Source organism: Panthera pardus, unplaced genomic scaffold (genome assembly GCF_024362965.1).
Source record: "Panthera pardus isolate Hobbes unplaced genomic scaffold, ASM2436296v1 HiC_scaffold_20, whole genome shotgun sequence".
In the NCBI taxonomy this organism is placed as follows: Eukaryota; Metazoa; Chordata; class Mammalia; order Carnivora; family Felidae; genus Panthera; species Panthera pardus.
Window position 1 is genome coordinate 16,719,789 of NW_026526766.1, and position 23,658 is coordinate 16,743,446.

At 39.9% G+C, this 23,658-nt stretch overlaps 1 protein-coding gene across 5 annotated transcripts in view; it reads right to left on the reverse strand.

Annotated features, from left to right (window-relative positions):
- The window catches only part of TRPM6 (transient receptor potential cation channel subfamily M member 6), a 201,466-nt gene that overhangs the window by 94,870 nt on the left and 82,938 nt on the right, over positions 1 to 23,658 (reverse strand). For all 5 annotated transcript variants that reach the window (XM_053907814.1, XM_019463591.2, XM_019463590.2 and 2 more), the window contains 5 exons: positions 17,670 to 17,847; positions 14,315 to 14,528; positions 10,877 to 11,001; positions 6,713 to 6,884; positions 933 to 1,101 (listed from right to left, as the gene is read on the reverse strand). In XM_053907814.1, coding sequence (XP_053763789.1) covers positions 933 to 1,101; positions 6,713 to 6,884; positions 10,877 to 11,001; positions 14,315 to 14,528; positions 17,670 to 17,847 — 858 coding nt within the window. The remainder of the gene's footprint in view (positions 1 to 932; positions 1,102 to 6,712; positions 6,885 to 10,876; positions 11,002 to 14,314; positions 14,529 to 17,669; positions 17,848 to 23,658) is intronic.

The following is a 23,658-nucleotide window of genomic DNA, read 5'->3' on the forward strand; positions in this document are numbered from 1 at the left end:
GAACAGATCTGCCATGATCGTGGAAAGAATGTACTCCAGGACAAGGTTCTCGAGCTGACAGATTTCCAGGGGACTGTGCATCGCCAGAAACTGCAGCCATCATATCTCAAAGAATCCGACACTCCAGAAGGTTTAAGAAGCACACATTTAGGGTAACTTTAGGAAAGAGACACACGGGAAAGAATAAGAACAGGGTCAAAGCGTAGAAGTAGAGGCTAGGGGCTGAGGGGAGAGAGGGAGTGTAAGGAAAGGGTCGTCAGAGCATTTATACCATAAGCAGTGAATACACATTTACTGCGTAAACTGGTGGGGCCAACATTTAGTTCATAGGCATTATATTTACTTACACAGAAGAAATATTATGCTTTTGAAATTGGAAAAATCACACTGGATATAGGCATGGCTAGAGAAAAACTACCTTTTTATTTGAAAAGGCTAAAGAGTTAAAGCCTCAAATAAATATAACATATGTTATATAAATGCCAGGATGCCGATTTCCCCCAATTCCTGCTATTTTTACTAATGGCAAACGAATCTGAAGGTGATGGGGGTGGGGGGGGGGCGGGCAGCACTGGTCTCCTCAGACACCACAGGGTTTTCTCAGCTATCAAGGCCAACTGCAGGAGCGTCTCCTCTCTCAACAACACCCCCCACCCCCACCCCCGCCGGGATGCTTTTTCCCTTGAAGCTCAGACAGGGTTCCAGAGCCCCTGATAGAGGCAGGACCATTCTTCAGCTAAAAAAAGAGCAACTTGCATCAGGGGAGAGCATTTTGGCATTAATTAATACACATAAAAATCACTGGAAAGTTAATTCCAGTCTCAGCCTCTGCCCCCAAGGATATCTGGCCCACATAAAAGCAGAGCTTAAAGAACTAAAACGGAGGAATAAACAGTCACCGTGGCTTAAAAACTGAGGAGTCAGCAACTCACCCTTCGTCTGCTAAATGTTTGTGGGTGAAGGCCAGGAGGTCGGCCGCCCTGCCTGTGCCTTCACACACCACCACCGGGTCTTTGTCTTTCACAGTCTCCCACACGGCGAGGATGACATTGGGACCTCCTTCTACCACCAGCCCCACCACGGGCACGCCTTGTCTTGAACCTATTTCAGATGACAAGCAACACCAAACTGTTACAAAGAACTCCTATCTTGGCCAGGCATCCATTTCGCTTTCCCCAACACAAGTCTTTCAATTACCACATAAACCTTTTACTTACACTCACCCCTCTTTCTTCCTGGGCTCACCCAGGCTTGCTTAGTTCAAGACCAAGCCAGAAGCTTGGACTGTCAATAAAGTCACTTAAATGTGGTGAGAGCATCTTCAAGCTTTCCCCCGTTAAAAAGCTACCTAAAGGTTTTCACTAATTACAAAAAAAAAAAAAAAAAAAAACAACAAAAAACAAAAAACAACTTTTTAAGTTTTTTTTATTTTAAGAGACATAGAGAGCAAGGGAGGGGCAGAGAGAGAGAATCCCAATCAGGTTCCTCACTGTCGGCAACAAGCCTGATGTAGGGCTCGAACTCACAAACCATGAGATCATGACCTGAACTGAAGTCAGACGCTTAACCAACTGAGCCACCCAGGCGCCCCTAATTTAAAAAATAATTTTTTTTAAGTAGTCTTCAAGAAATTTCAACTTCTCATTGTGGAAACTTCAAACATATCTTGAAAAAAAAAAAAAAACAGAAATATAATGGATCCCAATGTATCTATCACTCACCTCCAAAAATGATCAAAATTTGCCAGGTCAATCAACTTCTAAGGATGATTATTTCTAAGTACAAGATGGGATGGGTAACTCTCAAAGACTTTTATATTTCAACATATTCTATTTTTTAAATGTACTCCACTGTTAAAATTTCTTATCACTAGGATATATTATTTTATTTTTTATTAAAGGAAGGAAGACCAAAAAAAAAAAAAAAAAAAAAAGAAACAAAGACGGTGGAGTCATTCTTTCTGAGAAGATATTAAGTGAAAAAGTTACAGAATGATGTATATAGTACAATCCTTTTTATAGTTTTAAAACCACATACATGAATATATATTTTATATATGTTTGCATTATATATATGCTTGTATAATATATATGTGTATAAGTATATATCCATATATCTCTACATATATATATGACCAGAAACTCTGGAAGGGTACACATCAAACTATTATTAATGAAGAAGGGAGGGGAGGATTTGGGGAAATGTTGAAAAAGAACCATTAATCATGGGGGCGCCTGGGTGGCTCAGTCCGTGGGGCGTCTGACTTTGGCTCAGGTCATGATCTCACAGTTCATGAGTTTGAGCCCCACGCCGGGCTCTGTGCTGACAGCTCAGAGCCTGGAGCCTGCTTCAGAGTCTGTGTCTCCCTCTCTCTCTGCCTCTCCCCCACTCATACTCTCTCTCTCTCTCTCTCTCTCTCTCTCTCCAAAATAAATAAACATGAGTAAAATTTAAAAAATAAAGAACCATTAATCATGAATTATTGAAATCTATGGAAAAAACTTTTGTGAGAGCATCTCTTATATCCTATATAATGAAACACGATGCAGCCATTAAAGATGTGCTAAGCTATTCTAATTTCTTTTAATGTTTATTTTTGAGAGAGACAGAGAGACAGAGCACGAGCAGGGGAGGGGCAGAGAAAGAGAGTGACACAGAACCCGAAGCAGGGTCCAGGTTCCGAGCTGTCTGCACAGAGCCCAATGTGGGGCTCGAACTCACAGACAGTGGGATCATGACCTGAGCCGAAGTCAGATGCTTAACCAACTGAGCCACCCAGGTGCCCCTAAGCTATCCTTATTGATGTAGAAATGCATCCAAGTTGAAAAGCCTGTATATTATATGAATCTAGTGTTTGTTTAAAAAATGTTGCTCTGGGTGTGTGTGTAGAATATTTCTAAAAGTATATATATGATAAAGTTGACAATGGTGAGGTTTTTATTGTGAGAATATGGAAAACCTTTCCTTTTCTCATGTGGTATCTTTGCTTTATCTGAATATGAGAATATATAGTACTTTTATCATCAGGAAAAAAAATCAACAAGGGGAAAGAGGGAATTCAATTTCTACTGGGTATATCTTTCTTGAAGCAATAACTATTTCCCACAAAAATAAAAATATTTATAATTGCTTCCTACCAAAAGGATCTCACTGATGCTAATTAAACTTGTTAAAAAAAGAAAAAAATTTGTCATGTTCTTGCTGAGAAATCTCACTAGAGAGCTGCCTCTATTCTTGGATCCCAGAGTTAGGCAAGAATACAATATCATGCCTCCAAATTAAAAGCTCCTGGAATGGACATTCCAGGAAAGCATGCTATTCCATTGAGAGTTGGACTATGAAGAGACACAAAGGCATCTGATCCTATGCTTTCTATCCTCGGAGGCTTAGGAACTGACACTGGCCACGTTTCAAATGGCTGAATCCAGGAATTCCTAGAGCAACTTTATGATGTCAGGTTTTTTTTTGTTTTTTGTTTTTTATTTTTTGGATTTTTTGTAAGTACTCTTGGCCAGGATCAAGGGTTTGCCGGGAACTCTAAGAAGTCCAGCTGAAAAGAAATGAAAGAAATCAACAAAATATGTAAGTATTATTCCATCCAAATAAATCTCTTTTTAAGCAATACAAATATGGTAGGAAGTAGTGAACATGATGGGTATGAAAATCAGCTTTGATACATAAGAATTTTGGGTCTGTTGGAGACTTTGATTTTTTGTCTTCCTCCCTCCCTCCCTTCCTTCCTTCATTAATCCTTTTTCTTCCCCTTCTTCTTCTCTTCTTCCTTCCTTCTCTCCTTCCTTCCTTTCCTGTGAGTGTGTGTGTGTGCGTGCGTGTGTGTATGTGTGTGTGTGTGTGTAGGTGGCTTACTGTTTTTGCTCCTTTATATTGGTTTCCCTTAGAATAATAAATGTTACCAATCCACTGAAATGGACTCCACATTCTTTCTCTATACGCAGTGAAACTCTCCAAATAAATCCTAAGTTTCAAGACCTTTGAAAACAGAAATGTTCCTTGACCCCATATGTAAGCTTCAGGTTATATGCATTCATCCACACATGGATCAGAATAAGAAAGACAAGACTTTGCTCTCCTGGGGCACACATTATGATGCTGTAGGAACCCCCTGAGCAATTTCTATGGTGAGCATAGATCAAGAGAGGCAACAGGACATTTCAGGGAATTGATATTTGTGACCCCAAAAGGAACCCTCCCTGCAGGAACTATTCTTCAGGGCCAGTCTCTGACCTGTCGTCTCCTCTATGGGTCTTCTTTCCCCCCACCCACATCTACTCTGCAGAGGACCTGACCCTCTCTCCCCACTTCCTGACTTAAATGAGCTTCCAAGTTTCATGCACACTAAGCACAAAGTGACTGGCAACAGTTCCCAGCGTCCCTCCCACGCAGAACCCCACCCCAACAAGGAGATTACCTATATCAAAGAGGAATAAAAGGAAAGAAAGAAACAGACATTTATTAAGGGCATACTATACAGCCAACACTATTCTAGGCACATCAAACATCCATTATCTCAATTCTCACAACAAAAGGTAGAGGTAGACAGTTCCTTTCCTTTTATATTAAGAAAACAGTTTAGGGGCACCTGGGTGGCTCAAATGGCTAACTATCCAACTCATGATTTCAGCTCCGGTCATGATCTCAGGGTTGTGAGATTAAGCCCTGCATCAGGTTCCGCAAGACAGCACGGAGCCTGCTTGGTATTCTCGCTCTCCCTCTCTCTGCCCCTCCCCTACTCATGCTCGCTCTCTCTTTCTCTCTCTCTCAAAATAAATAAATTAACTAAAAAAAAAAGAAAAGAAAACAGTTTAACAGATGTAAACTCCATCAGCCAAGGTCACAGACAGTAGATGACAGAACTTTGGAAGGACATTTAGCGTTTCCAGCCAAAAGTCGAAGGTTGAAGAGGACTTGAGCCTCCCAAGGGCCTTTGCTCTCTGGTCTTCTTCCTCAAGGGTGAGAGTATTTTGTGAAAGATTCAACTCATGGAAAGAGACAGAGGCTCACTTTCTGCTGCCTTGGATGAAAAGTCTCCATTTCTCCAGGCAGCACCTACCTTTCAACCTCTCCACCAAGGATGTTTGCTGATTCTGACCCTTTCCTTTCTTCTCCTTCCTATAGATACTATTAAAAAAGAGACAACAGGCCCAAAATGGAGTCCCTTGTGCTAAGCTCCAAATCAACAAATGAAGATTTAATACCTAATTGCAGTTGCAGCCTCTCCCAGGAATGTAACCTTTAACCAGTCATTCTGGAATTATATAGTTGGCACTAGGGAGGTAATTGGCCTGGTAGGACCCCCACGTCCACCCCACCTTCCCCCAAAGGAAAGTGACCTTGCCCAGAACAATCCATCCTTGTTAGAATAACTCCCTTGCCACACCAACTTCTGCCTATAAAAGTCTTCCATTCTGTCCAGCTCCTTGGAATTCCTTTCTACCTGCTAGATGGGATGCTGTCCAACCGATGAATCACTGAATAAGGCCAATAAGATCTTTAAATTTACTCAGTTGAATTTTGTTTTTAAACGCTACCAAAATGGCCATCTCAAAGCATCCCTGGAAGCATGACACAACCCTGATACCTTCAAAGGTCCCTATTATTGTTGTTTACTTGTTACACCCATTTTTAAAAATTTTATTTAAATCCAAGTTAGTTAACATATTGTATAATTATGGTTTCAGGAGTAGAACTCAGTGCTTCATAACTTCCATATATCACCCAGTGCTCATCCCAACAAGTGCCCTCCTTAATCCCCATCACCCATTTAGCCCAACCCCCCATCCAACACCCTACCAACAACCCTCAGTTTGTTCTGTGTATTTAAGAATCTCTTATGGTTTGCCTCCCTCTCTGTTTGTATCTTATTTTTCCTTCCCTTTCCCTATATTCATCTGTTTAGTTTCTTAAATTCCACATATGAGTGAAATCATATGGTATTTATTTATCTTTCTCTGACCGACTTACTTCACTTAGCATAACACACTCTAGTTCCATCCACGTTGTTGTTGCAAATGGCAAGATTCCATGCTTTTGATCACTGAGTAATATCCCATTGTGTGTGTGTGTGTGTGTGTGTGTGTGTATACCACATCTTCTTTATCCATTCATCAGTCAATGGACATTTGGGATCTACTCAGTATTTATCTAAAGGATACAAAAATGCTGATTCGAAGGGGCACACGCACCCCAATGTTTATAGCAGCACTATCAACAATAGCCAAAGTATGCAAAGGTCCCTATTTCTAAAAGCTCTGTTTGCTTTTAACCCTTCCCCTGTCTAGGGGACATCACCACATATGAAATGCCATCCTCCCTGATGATCAAATTCATACCCCCACTCTTCGCAGTCCAGTCTAGTTACTGCTCTTCAGTCATTCCCATTCTGGTAACAATACTCCCACTACCCAACCATCCTCCACCTACCCAACCCTACAGTATGCTGGAGGCTCTGCTAAAGTCTCCACTGTTCCAGTCCTCTCCTGACTATGCTGTCTCCAAGACTTCTTCCCCTCTCCTGCCATCCACAAGTCCGCACCACCTCACATCCTGCTTTCTTCTGGCTGTGGGTTCACTCGTGTTAATTTAGGCGGAGACCAGCTTGGACCTCTCCACTCCATATGGGTGACAAAGGAGTGCCTTTCTCCATAGCAGCGCCCCAGCCAGGCTCTGGTGGCGGAGCCTCTGTGGTACTCACGGCTATGTATTTTCTGTAGAGAGAGGTACTTTTCCAGGTTCCTCCTGAGATTCATCTCATTTCCATACTTGCCCACAGTCCCGTCATCGGACAAGATGAAGTGGGAGTGCATGCTGTTGAGTGTGGTGAGCTTGCTGAGGGGGTTGCCCAGAGTCTGGTACAGGCACACCACCTGGAAGACAAGAGAGGGTTAGAGTCCGAGGTCCTTCCCTGGGCTCAACTACTCCAAAGGGCTGCCCATGCACCATGGAGTTTCTGCCAAAGCTAATAAGTGCCACTTGCTACCTAGAGAGGTGTATCTCAGGCTATCCGCAGTGAAGAACCAACTTTTTTTTTAATCTCCCATTTTTTATGGATCGCTATGTGGTCCTACTATGTGTAACCAGTATGCGGCTCATACTGCATGAGACTCACAACGCAAGGACACAAGTTCAACAACCCTTGCATGCACTGTGCTCAGAAAGATAAGTCCACCGGCCATATACTTAGGTGTCACAGCACTACCACATTGCTCAAAATGGTTCTACATATTTATTTTTAATTTCTGTACTTACCTTGTCTCAGATTGTAATAAAAGAGTTCAAGGACATACAGTAATATACAGACTACACTGCTATCCAGAAAATATGCCTTTCAATAGATCTATTCCAAAATAATATTTTGACACTGCTTTTTTTTTTCTAGTATTGAAATGAAGAGTGACAGCCAACCAACCAAATGGAGATCCATCCACTCAATATAAAACATCCCGATCTTTATCAATATTTGTGGATTCTTCCTTAAGCCACTCCAATTCTCATTTGTTTTTAGAGACGAAAAGCACACTATTTGGAGTAAGAGGGCCCAGACTCTTCTACTTCCTAACTTTAACTCTGGGTAACTCCTGCCTCCTTTCTCAGGCTTACTTGCCTCACGTCTAAGGGAGAATGATAATTCTTACACCAGAGGGTTGCTGTGAGGCTTAAAAGAAATAATGAGGTAAAAAACACTATAAATTTTACCAACTTTTAGGTAACTTTAAAAGTTACCTAAAAAACAATACGCATTTTACCAACATTAGTCTTTAAAAGTTACCTTTATAATTCCTAACAGTGATACAGATGACAGAAATCAAGAAGAAAATAACTAATAGATTTAATACATCTAAAGTATCTTATCATAACATTAATATCATTTTTTATAAAAGCAAAAAAAATGGATAATAGAAGAATGGTTAAATTATAGTACTATTAAAGTACCACAGTACAGTAGAGCATTATTAGGCATGAAAAATCAGAATGCACCTTTTACCCCTAGAATGCAGTCTTTTACTATAATTTCCCACTAAAAGCAACCAGCCATTTCTCTAGGAGCAAAACAATATACACAATTAGCCTGGAACAGTTTTGTTTTGTTTTGTTTTGTTTTCAGAGTAAAACACAAGGAAGCAAGGAAAAACAACCAGAATTGTGTTAAAAGGACTCAAGAGATAACGTGAAAAGTTTCCACTGGCCAAAACGGGATGAGTTGAGCATAATTAAGAGTAATAACTAGATGGAATAATGACTTGAAACATATTTGATATGTTTCAAAAAAAAAAATCTCATTGTTCACCTTGGAGAATGGTAGATAACCAATTCATTGCTTTGAAAGCTGGAAAATAAAGAGAGAATCAAACACTGTGTCCTTTCCCATACAACAGTACCACAAAGTAAACCAAATGGCTGATGAGAAAATGTTTCCTTTATAGAATGTTTAAGCTAATAAATAAAGAACACAATAATTTCATATCAGTATTTGCAACTCTGTTGAGGTCATGAATCTAGTCAATGACATTATAAAAAGAAAAACAATCATGTTATGAGGGGGAAGGACAGACACATCTCTTATGGCATAAACTTGCACAAAAAGAACTTGTATCTAATCATACCTTTGGATCAAACTACCAACTGAAAGAAGAGACGAGACAGAGAAATAGGCTAAACCCTACTACAACAGGCTAAATTTGCAAAATCCAAACTATGGGAAACTCTTTAGGACAAATGACCTAGTTTCTTTTTTTATTTTTAAGTTTATATTTATTTTGAGAGACAGAGCATGCATGGGAGGGGCAGAGACAGAGAGAGACAGAGAGACAGAGAGAGAGAGAGAGAGAGAGAGAAAGAGAGAGAGAGAGAATCCCAAGCAGGCTCCACACTTTCAGCACAGGGCCCAACTCAGGGCCTGATTTCACGAACTGTGAGATCATAACCTAAGATGAAGCCAAGAGTCGGATGCTTACCCGACTGAGCCACCCAGGCGTCCCGTGACCCAGTTTCTTTAACAAACAAATTGCACCCCCCCCCCCCCCCAAAAAAAAGAGATGGAGGGAAAATCCATAGATTAAAAACGACTGAAAATAAGTGACTCAGGAGACATATCAACCCATCACATTGTAGGGAACTTTTCTGGATGATGAAATCAAACAACTAAAAAATATGACACAATCAGAATGTTGAACGTGGACTGGCTAGTTGTTGATATTCAGAAATTAACTATTAATTTTTTTAGGTATGAAAATGGTAATGTGGTTATATATTTTTTTAATTGTCCATATATTTTAGAATGCCTACTTTTTGGTACTTAGAAATACCAAATTATTGGTAAATTAATTGGTTAATTAGAAATACTGGTAAAATATTTACCAATGATGTTATTTGATATCTGGAATTTGCTTTAAAATATTGGAGTGGGGAATGGATAAGGAATAGATGAAACAAAATTGGCTCTGGGCTCATAACTGTTGAAGCTGGGAGATAGGGGCATAGGAGTTCATTATTTTCACAACTCTACTCCTCAGTATGTTTGACATTTTCCAAAATGAAAGTTAAGATAAACCATATACATGTCTACTATATTAATTTACATAGAGAAGTAATTATGTTAAATAATTAAGCTAAATACCAGATTCATATCAGTGGGTTTCTGTTACTACTTTTTTTCATACAAACTGTTTCTTATTATGCATACGTACACATACGTAGTAAAAATTCTGGAATGATACACCCCAAAACCGCTATGTTAATAGCGGTTATCTTTCCTTTTCATATCTTTTGTAATACCTGAGACTTTCATCAGAAATACACACTACTCATAAACAGACTTAGACAAGTTCCTTCCCTTTAGAAAAACAGATGGGATCAAAGAACCAATACGTAGGATAAAGCAGAGAGTAGTACAAGATAAGGAAAGAGCAGGTTCACGTCATGAATGTTATCACACGCACGCCTGTGCAAGAAACTCGGCTATTACTCTGAGCTAGATAGGAGTCACTGAAGTGTTTTTCACAGAGAAGTGGCACGATCTGATTTGTATTTTGGAAGCATCATTCTGGCTACTGTGATGAGATTAGATTGCAGTGAGAGACAAGGATGAGAGAAGGGAAAGCTATTACTACAGTCATCCAGGAGACAGGAAAGGGGGCTGCTCGGTAACAGTGGAGGTAACAGAAGAGGTCAGATTCTGGATATATTTCTATATTTAACTAAAGCTAAAAAAGGGGGGTGGGTGCCTGGGTGGCTCATTCAGTTGAATGTCTGACTTGATTTGAGCTCAGGTCATGATCCCAGGGTTCTGAGATCAAGCCCCGTTTCTGGCTCTGCGCTGAGCACAGAGCCTGCTTAAGATTCTCTCTGCCTTTCCCTCTGCCCCTCCCCTGCTCACATGCGCAGGCACTCTCTCTCTCTTTCTGTAGAAAGAAAGAGAGAGAGAGAGAGAGAGAGAGAGAGAGAGAGAGAAAGAAAGAAAGAAAGAAAGAAAGGGAGAAAGAAAGGGAGAAAGAGAGAAAGAGAGAAAGAAAGAAAGAAAGAAAGAAAGAAAGAAAGAAAGAAAGAAAGAAAGGGAGAAAGAAAGAAAGAAAGAGAGAGAGAAAGAAAGAAAGAAGGAAGGAAAAAGTGAAGCTGAGATAATTTACTGATGGATTAGGTTGAGTTGTGAGACAGAGATCATTCTAGGATTAGTCTAAGGTTTTTGGCTTGAACAAGTGTAAGGATGGGATCATTATTTTCTAAGATGGGGCAAGTAGGAAGACCAAAGTTGGTTTGAGGTATATTACATTTGAGATGGCTTTTAGATATCCAGGTGGTGCTAAGTTGGCAATTGGATACACGTTCATCCGCTTCTGTTGTGAATGGGTTGTCTACTTACATCTTTTCCAATAAGATCTCTCTGGTTCTCAATGACACCCCAAGGAGGGATTCCAACTGTCCAGATTTTTCTCAAGGACCGGAAGGAATGGGCTTTCAGGGCATCCCCAACATGTTTGGACACACCTGTGAACAATCAGTTTAAAAGTCAAACTTTTATGCACAAATCATGCAAAACACTGTGACTGCAAGAAAGAGACAAATGGCAGATATATGCAAAAGGACATTCGTAGGGAAAGTTGTGGCGCAGTGGAATTAATTTCTGATATCTTGGCTTCCTCTACTCTCTCTTAACACCTCTTTCTCCTATCACTGACCTCTTTACCTGAATAATTCTCCTCTCCCTTTGGGTAAGTTTTGCTTACAACCTCAGTTCTTCCCCTATTTTTGATTGACCAGAAAGTCTTATGAGACTATCATGAATGTTCTAAACGGTTGTTTTTTTTTTCTGTAACCTTCTCAACTGTCCCAGCAAAACATCCTGCAGATGTGTCCCTTGCTTCACTGAAGCAAATTAATTTAATAGCTTATATACATAAGTATGCCAGCACGAATGCATTCATACTTGCCCTTCTGGAATTAATAATAACAATAACTATAAGAGCCAACACTTACTGAACTCTTACAATGCACCAGGTACTTTTAAAGTGTTTTCCATGCATTCACACTTTAAGTAGAAACTTCAGTCTATTTTATAGGCGAGAATTGAATCATAAAGAAGTTACATAATTTGCCCAAGGTTATAGAGCTGGTAATTTGTAGAGCCAGGATTCCCACCCAAAATATCGGACTTTTCTTTTTTAAACAGACTTTGTTTTTTAAAGCAGTTTTAGGTTCACAGCAAAATTGAGCCAGTGGTACAGATTTCCCATGTACCCCCCACCCCTACACACCCACTACCCCTGACCACTATCAACATTGCCCATCAGAGTGGTACATTTGTACCACTGATGAACCTACACTGACACGTGATTATCACTCAAAGACCACAGTTTACATCAGGGATTGGTGCTGTAGATTCCATAGGTTTGAACAAATACACAATGATAGTATTTCCATCATTATAGTATCAGACAGAACAGCGTCACTGCCCTAAAAATCGTCTGCATTCCACTTACTCATTCCCCCCGCCATAACCCCTGGCAACCACCGATCTTTATACTGTCTGCAGTTTTGCCTTTTGCAGAATGTCTTAAAGTGAGAATCACGTGGTATGTAGCCTTTGACATCGACTTAACCTGCCTTTTAATTACAACGCTGTGCCACTTACTCTTCCTATATATATAGTTTTGACCCTATCTGTGTCATTAGCACAGAAACAAACAAACAAACACTCTACATATGCACACATCTGATGCACAGTACCTAACCATTTCTCCCTCCCTCTCTCTCTGGCATCTTCCCCTCCAACCTCTTTTACTTCTCCCAGAGTCATTTTCTAGAATCCAGGTTCTAGATGTATATCGCCATCAACTGTGCAGTCAACTCTGCAGTAGGGTTTTGGATCCCATAGGTTTGGCATGGGTTATCAGCATTGTGGTGCTGCCGGTTGTATTTCCACATCCCACAGGTGGTTCTAGTACAGATTGTCTATTGAGACTCTCTGTAAAAGCCAGACCCAACTATATTATTTCCTATTCATTCTCCTGTTCAAATTCCTTTGAGAGCCCTCTGCTCTCAGCCCATCAGCATGGCATCTAGTATGGCTCCAGTCTCCCTGGTTGTCCCTGTCCTCTGCCGCAAGGCATACCCAGCCTGTAGCCTTATCACCCCTTTCTGCATGTGCCTGAAACTCCAGCTGTGTGCCTGGCCCTGAACGGCCACCTCTGCCTGGGATGCTCCTTCCTACTCTTCCCTCAAGGTCAATACCAAGTGCTATATCCTTGTCTATGCCTTCTCAGGTGCCCTCAGTTGGAACTGGAATGCGTCTTCCTCTTCCCTGTACTCCCAGATACTTGCTTTGCATTTCAACCAAGACCCAGTCAGCGTCGATTTTTAGTTAGTTGCTTATGGTCTGTCATAGTCTGCCCTATCACTAACCCCAGGGCCCATATCTTACTCATCTTTCATCCACAGCATCTACCCAAATGCTTTATATGTAGGAGATTCTTGTAGCCTGTGGCCTTCAATTGAATGCCAAAATTCAATTAAATGTCAAAAATTCACGCCAGATAACGTTCGACTACAGTAGAAGCAGCTCGAGAATAGGCAGAAGTTGGAAGGAAACCTTCTCAAATTTGAATGTACGTAAGAATCATCTGAGGATATTGTCAGAATGGACAGTGGCAGTCCTGCGGGTCTGGGGAGGTATCTGAGATCTGCCTTCCCAACAAGCTTCCCGGTGGTCCTGATGCTGCTCGTTCATGGATCCTTCCCTGAGCAGTCAGGCCTTAAGGAGCTGTGGTTGAATTGGGGCCGACCCTGATTATTGCGTAAGAAAGCTCCAAGCGTGTCTCCTTTCTCAGTTCTTTTGTTCATCTGAACGAATTCAATAGTCTTCACATTATCATATTTGTGTTCCTTAACTGGCCCTAACCTGAAATGTTTTAAAAAAAACAAACCAAAAAAGCAGTAAGTAAAATAAAGCACATGTTGTTAAAAAGGGAAACCACAGGCCCAAAATGGAATCACTTAAGCCAAGTTATCACACTGGGGTTTAGTACCTAACTGTAGTGCCAACCTCTCCCACCCCCGAAATGTAGTCTTAACCACTCAGTAAGAAAGTTTCTGATCAGCACCAATGAGGTAATCTGTCACAAGGACTCTCCCCCTCCCCTTCCCCGCCAAAGGAAGATGAGGTAATCTGCATGAAAGGACCCCCTCCCTTGCCCCCTGAGGGAAGGGGACCTAGCTTGCCACAGTCCTTTCTTTACTTTTGTTAATAACTTCCTTGCCCCACCCTCCTTCCTATAAAAACCTTCCACTTCATACATAGTCTCTGAGCAACTCTTTACTTGTGAAATGGGATGCTGCCCAATTCGTGAGCTGCTTAAGAAAGACAATTCGATCTTCAAATTTATGCAGTTGTATTTTTGCTGTCAAACTTGACCATGGGGAGTTTAGCTCTTGCCCATGGCCGCACACTACATACTTGCATGGATTCCGTGTCCTTTCAAACCTCACCATAGCCTCAAGTTCACGAAAAGACTATTTTGTTGAAGTTTACCCAAAGTTGTGGTAAAATAGCAGATGTTAACAATGGTGAAAACACATACTGGGAAAGGTCTATGATTCTTCTGGGGCTTTTTTTTGTTTTTGTTTTTGTTTTCCGGTCACCATGCTTTTTGTCTGACTCGCGCTACCGTATCCGCTGGGAGCACTGCAGAGCACAGAGTGGGTGCCATGCTGCCTGATTCAGTTAGAAAGAGGTATTTAAAAAAAAAGAAGAAGAAGAAGAAAGAAGAAGAAGATGAAAAGAAAGAGAAACAGTGCACTTTACCAGTATTAATGCCTTCAGTTATTATCCATGCTCCCGTTGTCTCCGCAGCTTTGACCAAACCTTGGCTGAAGATCTCTTTAAGCTTAGACGGCATCCTGAAGTTCTGGACGCCCCCGTGGACAGAGATCACCAGTTTGGGCAGTTCCATCTTCCACTCTTTCAACATTAAATGTAACAGATGATCTGCCTTTGTATCATAAGATGTTCTAATATACTGGAAGATATGCATAGACACATGTACATAAAACAGTGAAAACTCCATGCTGGGCAACAATAAGCACACAGCAGGGCGACTGGAATGGCCCAAACTTAAAAGGAAGCGTCTGGGATTTCTTTAAAAGTTCATCTTTGTACAATGTAAACATTTACTTTGAAAGGATCCCACACCCCGCTTTAAGTTCCTTCTGGGAATTACAAGTCACGGTAGGAAGGCTTCCTCTGGTTTTCAGGGTTGACCCACCAATGTCCTCTAGAAGATCTGGGATGAGGCAGAAATACTGCAAACTGGCAAAAACCACTACTCCAGGAAACCCATTTAAAAAAAAAAGCATTTACACAGAGGTGAAATGGGGTTTTTCATACATGGTATGGCCTTTGATTTACTTGACTATTTCATAAATTTGCATAATTTAAATTAAATTATGGTCTGGGAGCATGTACATTTAATTTATTGTAAATTTTATATTCTAAACATTTCCTTTATATATAATTACCTCTCTGAAAATGCCTTTTTCCAAAATAAATACTTTTCACAAAAGAATCACATCTTTGACTAGTCAATGTAATCAAAAGAAGAGAGAATCTGAATCAGCAGGTAGGACCAGAATCATTTTGTGCTTTGCCTGAGATCATAGTGTATAACTGGTTCTCTTTTTCCGGCAGATGCAGCCGCACACAGACTGTGAAAGTCATATTGAGAGGAGTTTGCCATCCTCGAGCCTAAGCCAGCCAACAGCAAGAATAAGATTCATAGGAACGAGGGCACTAAGAAACCATGAATTAGAAAACTACACCAAAAAGAACCACAGGTGGAGATCTTCATCAATATGAAATAGAATTCTCACATTATCTTCCAGGATGTGATAGTGACTTAAAACAACTGTCCATTCATCTTTGAAATTCTTAAAACATAACCTCTTTATTAAAATGTTAGAATTTCTGAACATCGAGTTGGTACAGCCCATCACAGAATGTAATAGAACCTAAGGATAATCAGGATTCAATTTACAGGTGAGGGAAATGAGTTGCCATGGCTTCTTACATATTCACATAGTAGGAAAAAATACAAGTTGACCTTTGTGAAATGGTTTGTGTTGCTCCGAAATATGAATAAAGGCAGAGGAGGCAGCTCTAATGTGGTTCACCTTTTCTCTACCTCAACTCTCCTGGGTGCCTCTCTCTTTCATCTAGAAGTCCTTTTACTCCTAGCAGATATTTCTCCTAGAGATTTCAGATAAACAACCTTGATTAACTAAATTATCAGCCCTGGAGTCTTTTCTTCCAAAGGCCAACCGAAGATGATGCCAAAGGTTAATGACTTACTTCCCCCCCCCCCACCCCCTCCTTTATAACTAACTGGGCAGATTCTTACTGGCATAGATTCTTCTCAAATCCTCTGTGGAATGAGGTGGGCGGGATAAACTGGGAAGGGGAATGCAGTGGAGGGAGAAGAATAACCAGCTCTCACTGCTTTCCCGCCTCTCCCTGTAAACACGAAGTGCAGTTCTGGTATTAAATATGAAAGGTAGATTCTTCTCTTCTGAGAGACACATAAAATGCATTCCAGGTACTTAGGATGTAATGAAGTCTAATGCTAAGCCTAAAATCTGTTAGTGATCAGGAGATCTGTTGAACCATATTTTCAGTTCTCCTAAATGTACCATACTCTCCCTTGGCCTTCCCACCAGCCCAGAGTGGTCTTACCCCTCTGCCTCACCAGACACCAAACACCTCACTCACCTTTCTGATATCAGCTTAGCTGTCCCTACTTCCAGATGGCTTCCTTCACACACACACACACACACACACACACACACACACACACACACACACAGAAAAACAAGAGTTACCCTTTTCATTCTCTAGAAGAACCCTGTATTCCCATCCAGAGCATCCCTGCACCACCCCCCTCCCATGGAACAGATGCTCCCTGGGGCTTAGCAAAGTGGGAGCACCAATGAATATCTCCCAAATGGATGGAAAAAAAATGAGTAAATCAAGGTGATTTGATTATGAATGAACATAAAAGCAAAAGGAGGTAGATTAAACTTAAGGGGACATTTATATACGGGGTTCTATAAGAGTCAGCTTCCAGAAAGGACTGTAGAGGGGGATGAGTGCAGTTTTCCTACCAACTAAAGAAAACTTCAACATACAACACTAAACACAAGAGGATTAATAACTGGAAAAGTAGATTACTGTAAAACTCTATTATGAAACTTGATTATGACTGCATCATTAAGAACAGTTGTTTCAAATTCATTCAACTGAAGGTCACACTCCAGGATACGGTTGATTCTAAGCTTTCCTGAGGTGGAAGCCCCTGCAGGTTCCCAAGGGAAATCTGCCTCTAATAAAACAGGTGATTACCAAGCACAAGGAAAAACACCTGAGAGATGCCTGACCTGTCAGAACCATGCAAATTACATGCAAACTCCATATTAGAACAGGAGGAAAACTGGCCTGGAAAGCCCAAGGACTATCATTCAGGGGGTACAGAGAAAAATTCCCCCACTTCCTCTCATGAGGACTTGGCAGGCGTGAACAGCCCCAAGTTACTGGTAATTGCTATGGTCATGCTTCAGCTAAAGCCTGCTCTTTGGCAGTGACTTTTCTCCATTCCTTAAAAATGGGGCAGTCCTTTCTCAAGAGCAATAAGCCATTCTCCTATGGGGAAGGCATAACCACTCTGAAAGAGGTCAAATAAAGACCTGGCCATACCACACCCTGGAAAGGTATAATGCCCTCAGACGTAAAGGAAAGAGAAGAGTCAGGTCATTTTTGGGAAGAGGTCAATACCATGGAACACTTTTGCAATAAAACCTGGTCATCTGATCATCTACACTTGGAGATACAATTGGAAGAAACATTTGGTGGTTACTTTCTGTTAAAAACTAGCAAAACGGGGTGCCTGGTGGCTGAGTCAGTTGAGCGTCTGACTTTGATTTTGGCTCAGGTCATGATCCCAGGGTCATGGGATCGAGCCCTATGTCAGGCTTCAGGCTAACTGTGCAGCCTGCTTAAGATTCTCTATCTCTCTCCCTCTGCCCCTCTCTCCCCTATTGCACTCTCTCTCTCTTAAACAACAACAACAACAACAACAAAGCTAGCAAAATAATGTGAGCTATTAGCAAACCTTGGAGTGGTGGGTATGCTCTCCGTCTTGAAAATTAATAGTGCCAAACGTATCTGTAGGGCTTTTCCTTGTGTGCTTTTCAACAGACCATTGCTCATTTTCATTACCATTGGCAGCTGAGATGGTCCAGGAATAATCTATCCCATGATGGTCTCCAATTAATCGCCCACAGTAACACCTTAAATATGGGATAAAAACCAGTTTCAGAATAGAAAACTACACAATATCAAAATAGAAAATAGATGTAATGTTTCTACATTTTTCTAGGTAATATATAGGTGATACAAATGAACAATTTTTGAAATTCCACATTAATATTTTATATTAGATTTATATCACTAGATTGTCTTCTGAGTTTAGAAATACCCTCAGTGGTTCTCTCCCTTGGCTGCACATTAAAATCATTTGGGGAATGTTTTAAAAAAACACCAAAAATCTTGTGCACACCCATGTTCATTTAAGTATTCCAAATCATTATTCATAATCGCCAAGTGCCCACTGACAGATGAATAGCCAAACCAATGTGGCATATACATACAATGGAATATTATCTAGCCTTAAAAAGGGAAGAATCCTGGATATGCTTCAATATGGTTAAACTTTGAGGACATTATGTTAAGTGAAATAAGCCAGTCATAATACAACTGCTGTATGACTCCACTTATACGAGGTATGCAGAGTAGTCAAATCCACAGTGACAGAAAATAGAATGAATGGTGGTTGCCAGGGGCTGGGAGGAGTGGCCAATGGGGAATTATTGTTTAGTGGACACAGAGTTTCAGTTTTACAAGATGAAAAAGTTCTGAAGATCTGTTGTACAACATAAATATACTTAACACTACTGAAATTGTTAGGATGGTAAAAAAAAAAAAATCATATTGTACACTTCAAATATGTGTGGTTTATGTTAATTATATCTCAACAGAGCTGTTAAGAAAAAAATGAGAGTGGAGGGGATAGCTAAATTGGCAAGGGGCATTAAGGAAGACACTTGTTGGGATGAGCACCGGGTGTCACAGGTAAGGGATGAAATCACTGGACTCTACTCCTGAAATCATTACTGCACTATACGCTAACTAACTTGGATGTAAATTAAAAAAAAAAAACAACGCTATCCTAAAAATAAAAAAAAAGAAAGAAAGAAATGAGGGGTGACAGGGTGGCTCAGTCGGTTAAGTATCTGACTTGATTTTGGCTCAGGTCATGATCTCAGGGTTGTGAGATCGAGTCCCATGCCGGGCTCCTTTCTGGGCGTGGAGCTTGCTTAAGACTCTCTCTTTCTCTCCTTCTGCCCTTCCCCCGTTTGCGTACGTGTGCGCTCTCTCTCAAAAAAAAGAAAAAGAAAAAAACCTAAAAATCTCTAATATGCAATACTTAAGGAGAGTCAGATGTCTTCATGTAAAACATAATATGCATATTGAAAGGAATATTAATCAATGCAAAAAAAGATTCAACTTCAGAGAAACATGTAAACATAGAGCTGCCACAAGAAAAGAGCCATGAATGAGCCTTGACTATAAATATAAATAATAAATTAATACTTGTAATATAAGGAAGGAAAAGTCAGTAAATGTTCTTGCCAATAATTAGAAGGTGTGAAAACTATTTCAGATACATAGCCATAATTTCTACAATGTAACAAAATAAGCAAATTAAAAGGTTAAATCTTTTTGAAACTAGAACTACATAAAAACTAACAAAATATAATAATAATCATATTGGCGAAAGGATGATAACCTTCTTGTGTTTCCCGAATTAGAAAACACCAGAAGGAAAATTTACAATTTGAGCACACAGAACTTTAAAACCTGAGGCAATGAAAAATCATATGTCTGCCGACCAAGAAAGTTATTTGCATCAAATATGTCAGATCATATACCCATTGTATACAAAGAGGTTACTCAACTTTATAAGTGATTCTGGCTTTTCATGTGTGTGTGTGAAAAACAACATAAAAATGTGTACAAGTTATAGGTCTCTGCTAAGCAAGAAAACAGGATGATAAGGAGAAGTCAGAACAAGAAGTCAGAGGACCATTTTGGAGTTCTGCATGGAGGGGCTCTTGACTCAAAGGGTGGAGAAATAATCTCAAATGTATAAAATATACATAATAAGAATCTATCAAAGAGAAATGTATCACCTGGTCATCTTTTAGAACAAGGGTTAGTCTTCAAAATGAAAAAGGATTTTAATTCATAAGCTGAATGATTCATTTCACTGTGGCTTTTTCAAACCGGACATGAGTGAAGGCAAACCATCATTCACACCTGGAAAGATAAATCACTAACTTTTCATAGGACTATTCTTCAGTTTGAACCCACTTTGCTCTAAGTATTTTTCTAGTCTAACCCATTTGATTGGGTCAATGTAGTTTTATTCTAGTTTTTACCGGGTCATTAAATTATGGCAAGATGTTCTCATAGAAGAAACCAATTACCCCCAAATTTAAAAAAAAGCTTCCATAATCATCCTTTTAGTTAAAACTTTTAGAAGTCCTAAATTACATATCACTAACTAAAGACTCACCTTGAGAATCACCTTTGTAAAGGTGCTAAATGCCAGTTCCTTCCCAAATTGCTTTTATACATTCTATAAAATACCCATCAAAATACTAAAAGAATTTTTCAGGGAATTTGACAAAGCAATTCTAACATTCATACGGATATGTAAATTGTTTAAAAGGGTAAAATGACTTAAAAAAAAAAAAAAGAATAAAGCATAGCAGACTTGCCCTATCAGATATCAAGATATATTACAAAACTATAATAATGAAGCAGAGTGGCATTTACCAGGAACAGGAGAAGTAGGTTAATGACACTAAAAAAAATAAAATAAAATAAAATAAAATAAAATAAAATAAAATAAAATAAAATAAGATAAAATAGCTTAGAAACACAGCCATAGACATATGGGAATCTGTTATGTAACAGAGAAGATACCAGCAATGGCTAGGATAGACTGCTCAGTAACTGACATTGAGACATTTCATTCTCTTTATGAAAAAAATCAAACTAGGTCCTAGTTAGGTGCAAAAATTACAAGTTTCAACCATTTTTAATTTCTGGATAGTGTGAAATAGATGTTTTTCCAGTATCATCCACATTAGTTATCTCTAAAGATTGTGAGGTTGGGAAAATATTGCCAGGGAGAGGTTCTGGAGAATAAAGTAGGAAACAGAGTAAATGAAGCCGTCCACTTCTTTTCAATATATTCTTGGGTTTTCCTTTCAATGTCAGCAAATTTGAAATAATTACTGAAAAGTAAAAATAATTTGAGGAAAGATAAAAGAGGTTAGCCAAATGGAAACTCTTCATCAGTGTTATGAACTGAACTGTGTCCCCCAAAATTCATAGGTTGAAGCCCTAATCCCCAATGTGACTGTATTTGGAGATAGGGCCTATAAGACAGTACTAGTTTAAATGATGTCATAAGATAAATGTGAGACAGACAACTGTCAAAACCTAGAGGTGAAAACAGGCAACAATCTCTTTGACCTCAGCCACAGCAATTTCCTGCTCGACATGTCTCTAAAGGCAAGGGAAATAAAAGCAAAAATGAAGTACTGGGACCTCATCAAGATAAAAAAAACTTCTACACTGTAAAGGAAAAAAATCAACAAAACAGAAAGGCAACTGACGGAATGGGAGAAGATATCTGCAAATGACATATCGAATAAAGGGCCAGTATGCAAAATCTATAAAAAACCTACCAAACTCAACACTTGAAAAACGAATAATCCAGTGAAGAAAAGGGCAGAAAACATGAATAGACACTTTTCCAAAGAAGACATCCAGATGGCCAACAGACACATGAAAAGGTGTTCAACATCACTCATCATCGGGGAAATACAAATCAAAACCACAATGAGATACCACCCCACAACTGTCAGAATGGCTAACATTAACAACTCAGGAAACAACAGATGCTGGCATGGATGTGAAGAAACGGGAACCCTCCTGCACTGTTGGTGGGAATACAAACTGGTGCAGCTGCTTTGGAAAACAGTGTGGAGGTTCCTCAAAAAATTAAAAATAGAATTACCCTATGACCCAGCAATAGCATTACTAGGTATTTATCCAAAGGATACAGGAGTGCTGTTTCGAGAGGGCACATGCACCTCAATGTTTATAGCAGCACTGTCAACAATAGCGAAATTATGGAAAGAGCCCAAATATCCATCAACTGATGAATGGATAAAGAAGATGAGGTTTATATATACAGTGAAATACTACTTGGCAACGAGAAAGAATGAAATCCTGCCATTTGCAGCGACATGGATGGAACTGGAGGGTATTATGCTAAGTGACATAAGTCAGAGAAAGACAGATATCCTATGCTTTCACTCCTATGTGAAACTTGAGAAGCTTAACAGAAGACCATGGGGAAGAGAAGGAGGAAAAATAGTTTCAAACAGAGAGGGAGGCAAACCATAAGAGACGGTTGAATAGAACAAGCTGAGAGTTGATGGCGGGGAGGGGAGTAGAGAGGGGGAAATGGGTGATGGGCATTGAGGAGGGCACTTGTTGGAATGAGCACTGGGGGTTGTATGCATGCGATGAACATGGGAATCTACCCCCAAACCAAGAGCACACTGTATACACTGTATGTTAGCTAACTTGACAATAAATTATATAAAGAATAAATGAATGAATGAATGAATGAATAAATAAATAAATAAATAATTCAGCAGCAAAAAAATAAGTAAATAAGTGAGGTCATAAGAGTGGGACTCTAATCTGATAGGGTTGGTGTCTTTGCAAGAAAAGAAAGGGACACAAAAGCTCTCTTCTCTGTCAGCACACAGAGGAAAGGCCATGTGAAGACACAGCGGGAAGGTAGCTGCCTGCAGAGCAAGAAGAGACACCTCATCAGAAACCAGCTCTAATGGCACCTTGATCTTGGACTCGCATGGCTCTGAAATAATAAATTTTTATTGTTTAAACCACCCAATGTGTAGTACGCTGTTAGGGCAGCTTGAACAGACCAACACACCCAGCAAGCTTATACTTCCTCTCCTCCTACAGCCGTGGACTGTGTTTTCCTTTCCCCATAATTTGCTAAACTTGGGATTCTGGATTTTTTTCTTTGACAAAAATGAGTTTAACTCTGGGTCAATCCGTAATGTGAACTCTGCTCAAAATTCAGGAAATTACATTTTCCTCCACTTACAAAGAGAAGGGTAAAACCCGTTATTAACAGATAGTTTAAAATGCAAATCACTGTTAACATTTGTATTCTGCTGAAGAGTTCATTTTGCCCATAAGCTTGGGTAATATTGTGATTTATAATAAATATATATTTGGTCTTTGTCCCCATTTATGGCACAGAGCCCCTAAAACCCTTGAAATTCCCTATGTGATAAGAAAGATAAGGATGCTGATAAGAAAGATAAAGATAAAGAAAGATAAAGATAAACCACCAATGGCCAATGATTCAACCAATCATGCTTATGTAATAAAGCCTCTATAAAAACCGAAAAGGATGGCATTCAGAGAACTTCAGGTTGGTGATCGTATGCAGGTGCTAGAAGACTGGCTTGCTCAGAAAGAACATTGAAGCTCCGTGCCCCTTCCCACATACCTGGCCCTATGCACCTCTTCTATCTAGCTGTTTATCCTCCCTAATATCCTTTATAATAAACTGGTAAACATAAGCCAATGTTTCTCTGAGTCTGGGAGCCTTGCTAGCGAGTTAAATGACCCCGTGGAGATATCCTTGGGAATCTCTCATCTATAGCCTACCACTCAGAACCACAGGTGACAACTTGGACTTGGGGTTGGCACCCAAAGTGCGGGGAAGAAGAGCAGCCTTGTAGGACTGAGCTGTTCACCTACAGGATGTGACACTATCTCCAGAATTTAATTTCCTGGTGCTGTTGGAAAAAAAACATACACATCAAAACCGGTGTCAGAATCAGAGCTTGGTCTGAGCACACATCACTTGAAAGTCATAGTTCAAACACAGTGCACAAAGCATCTTCATTATCCAA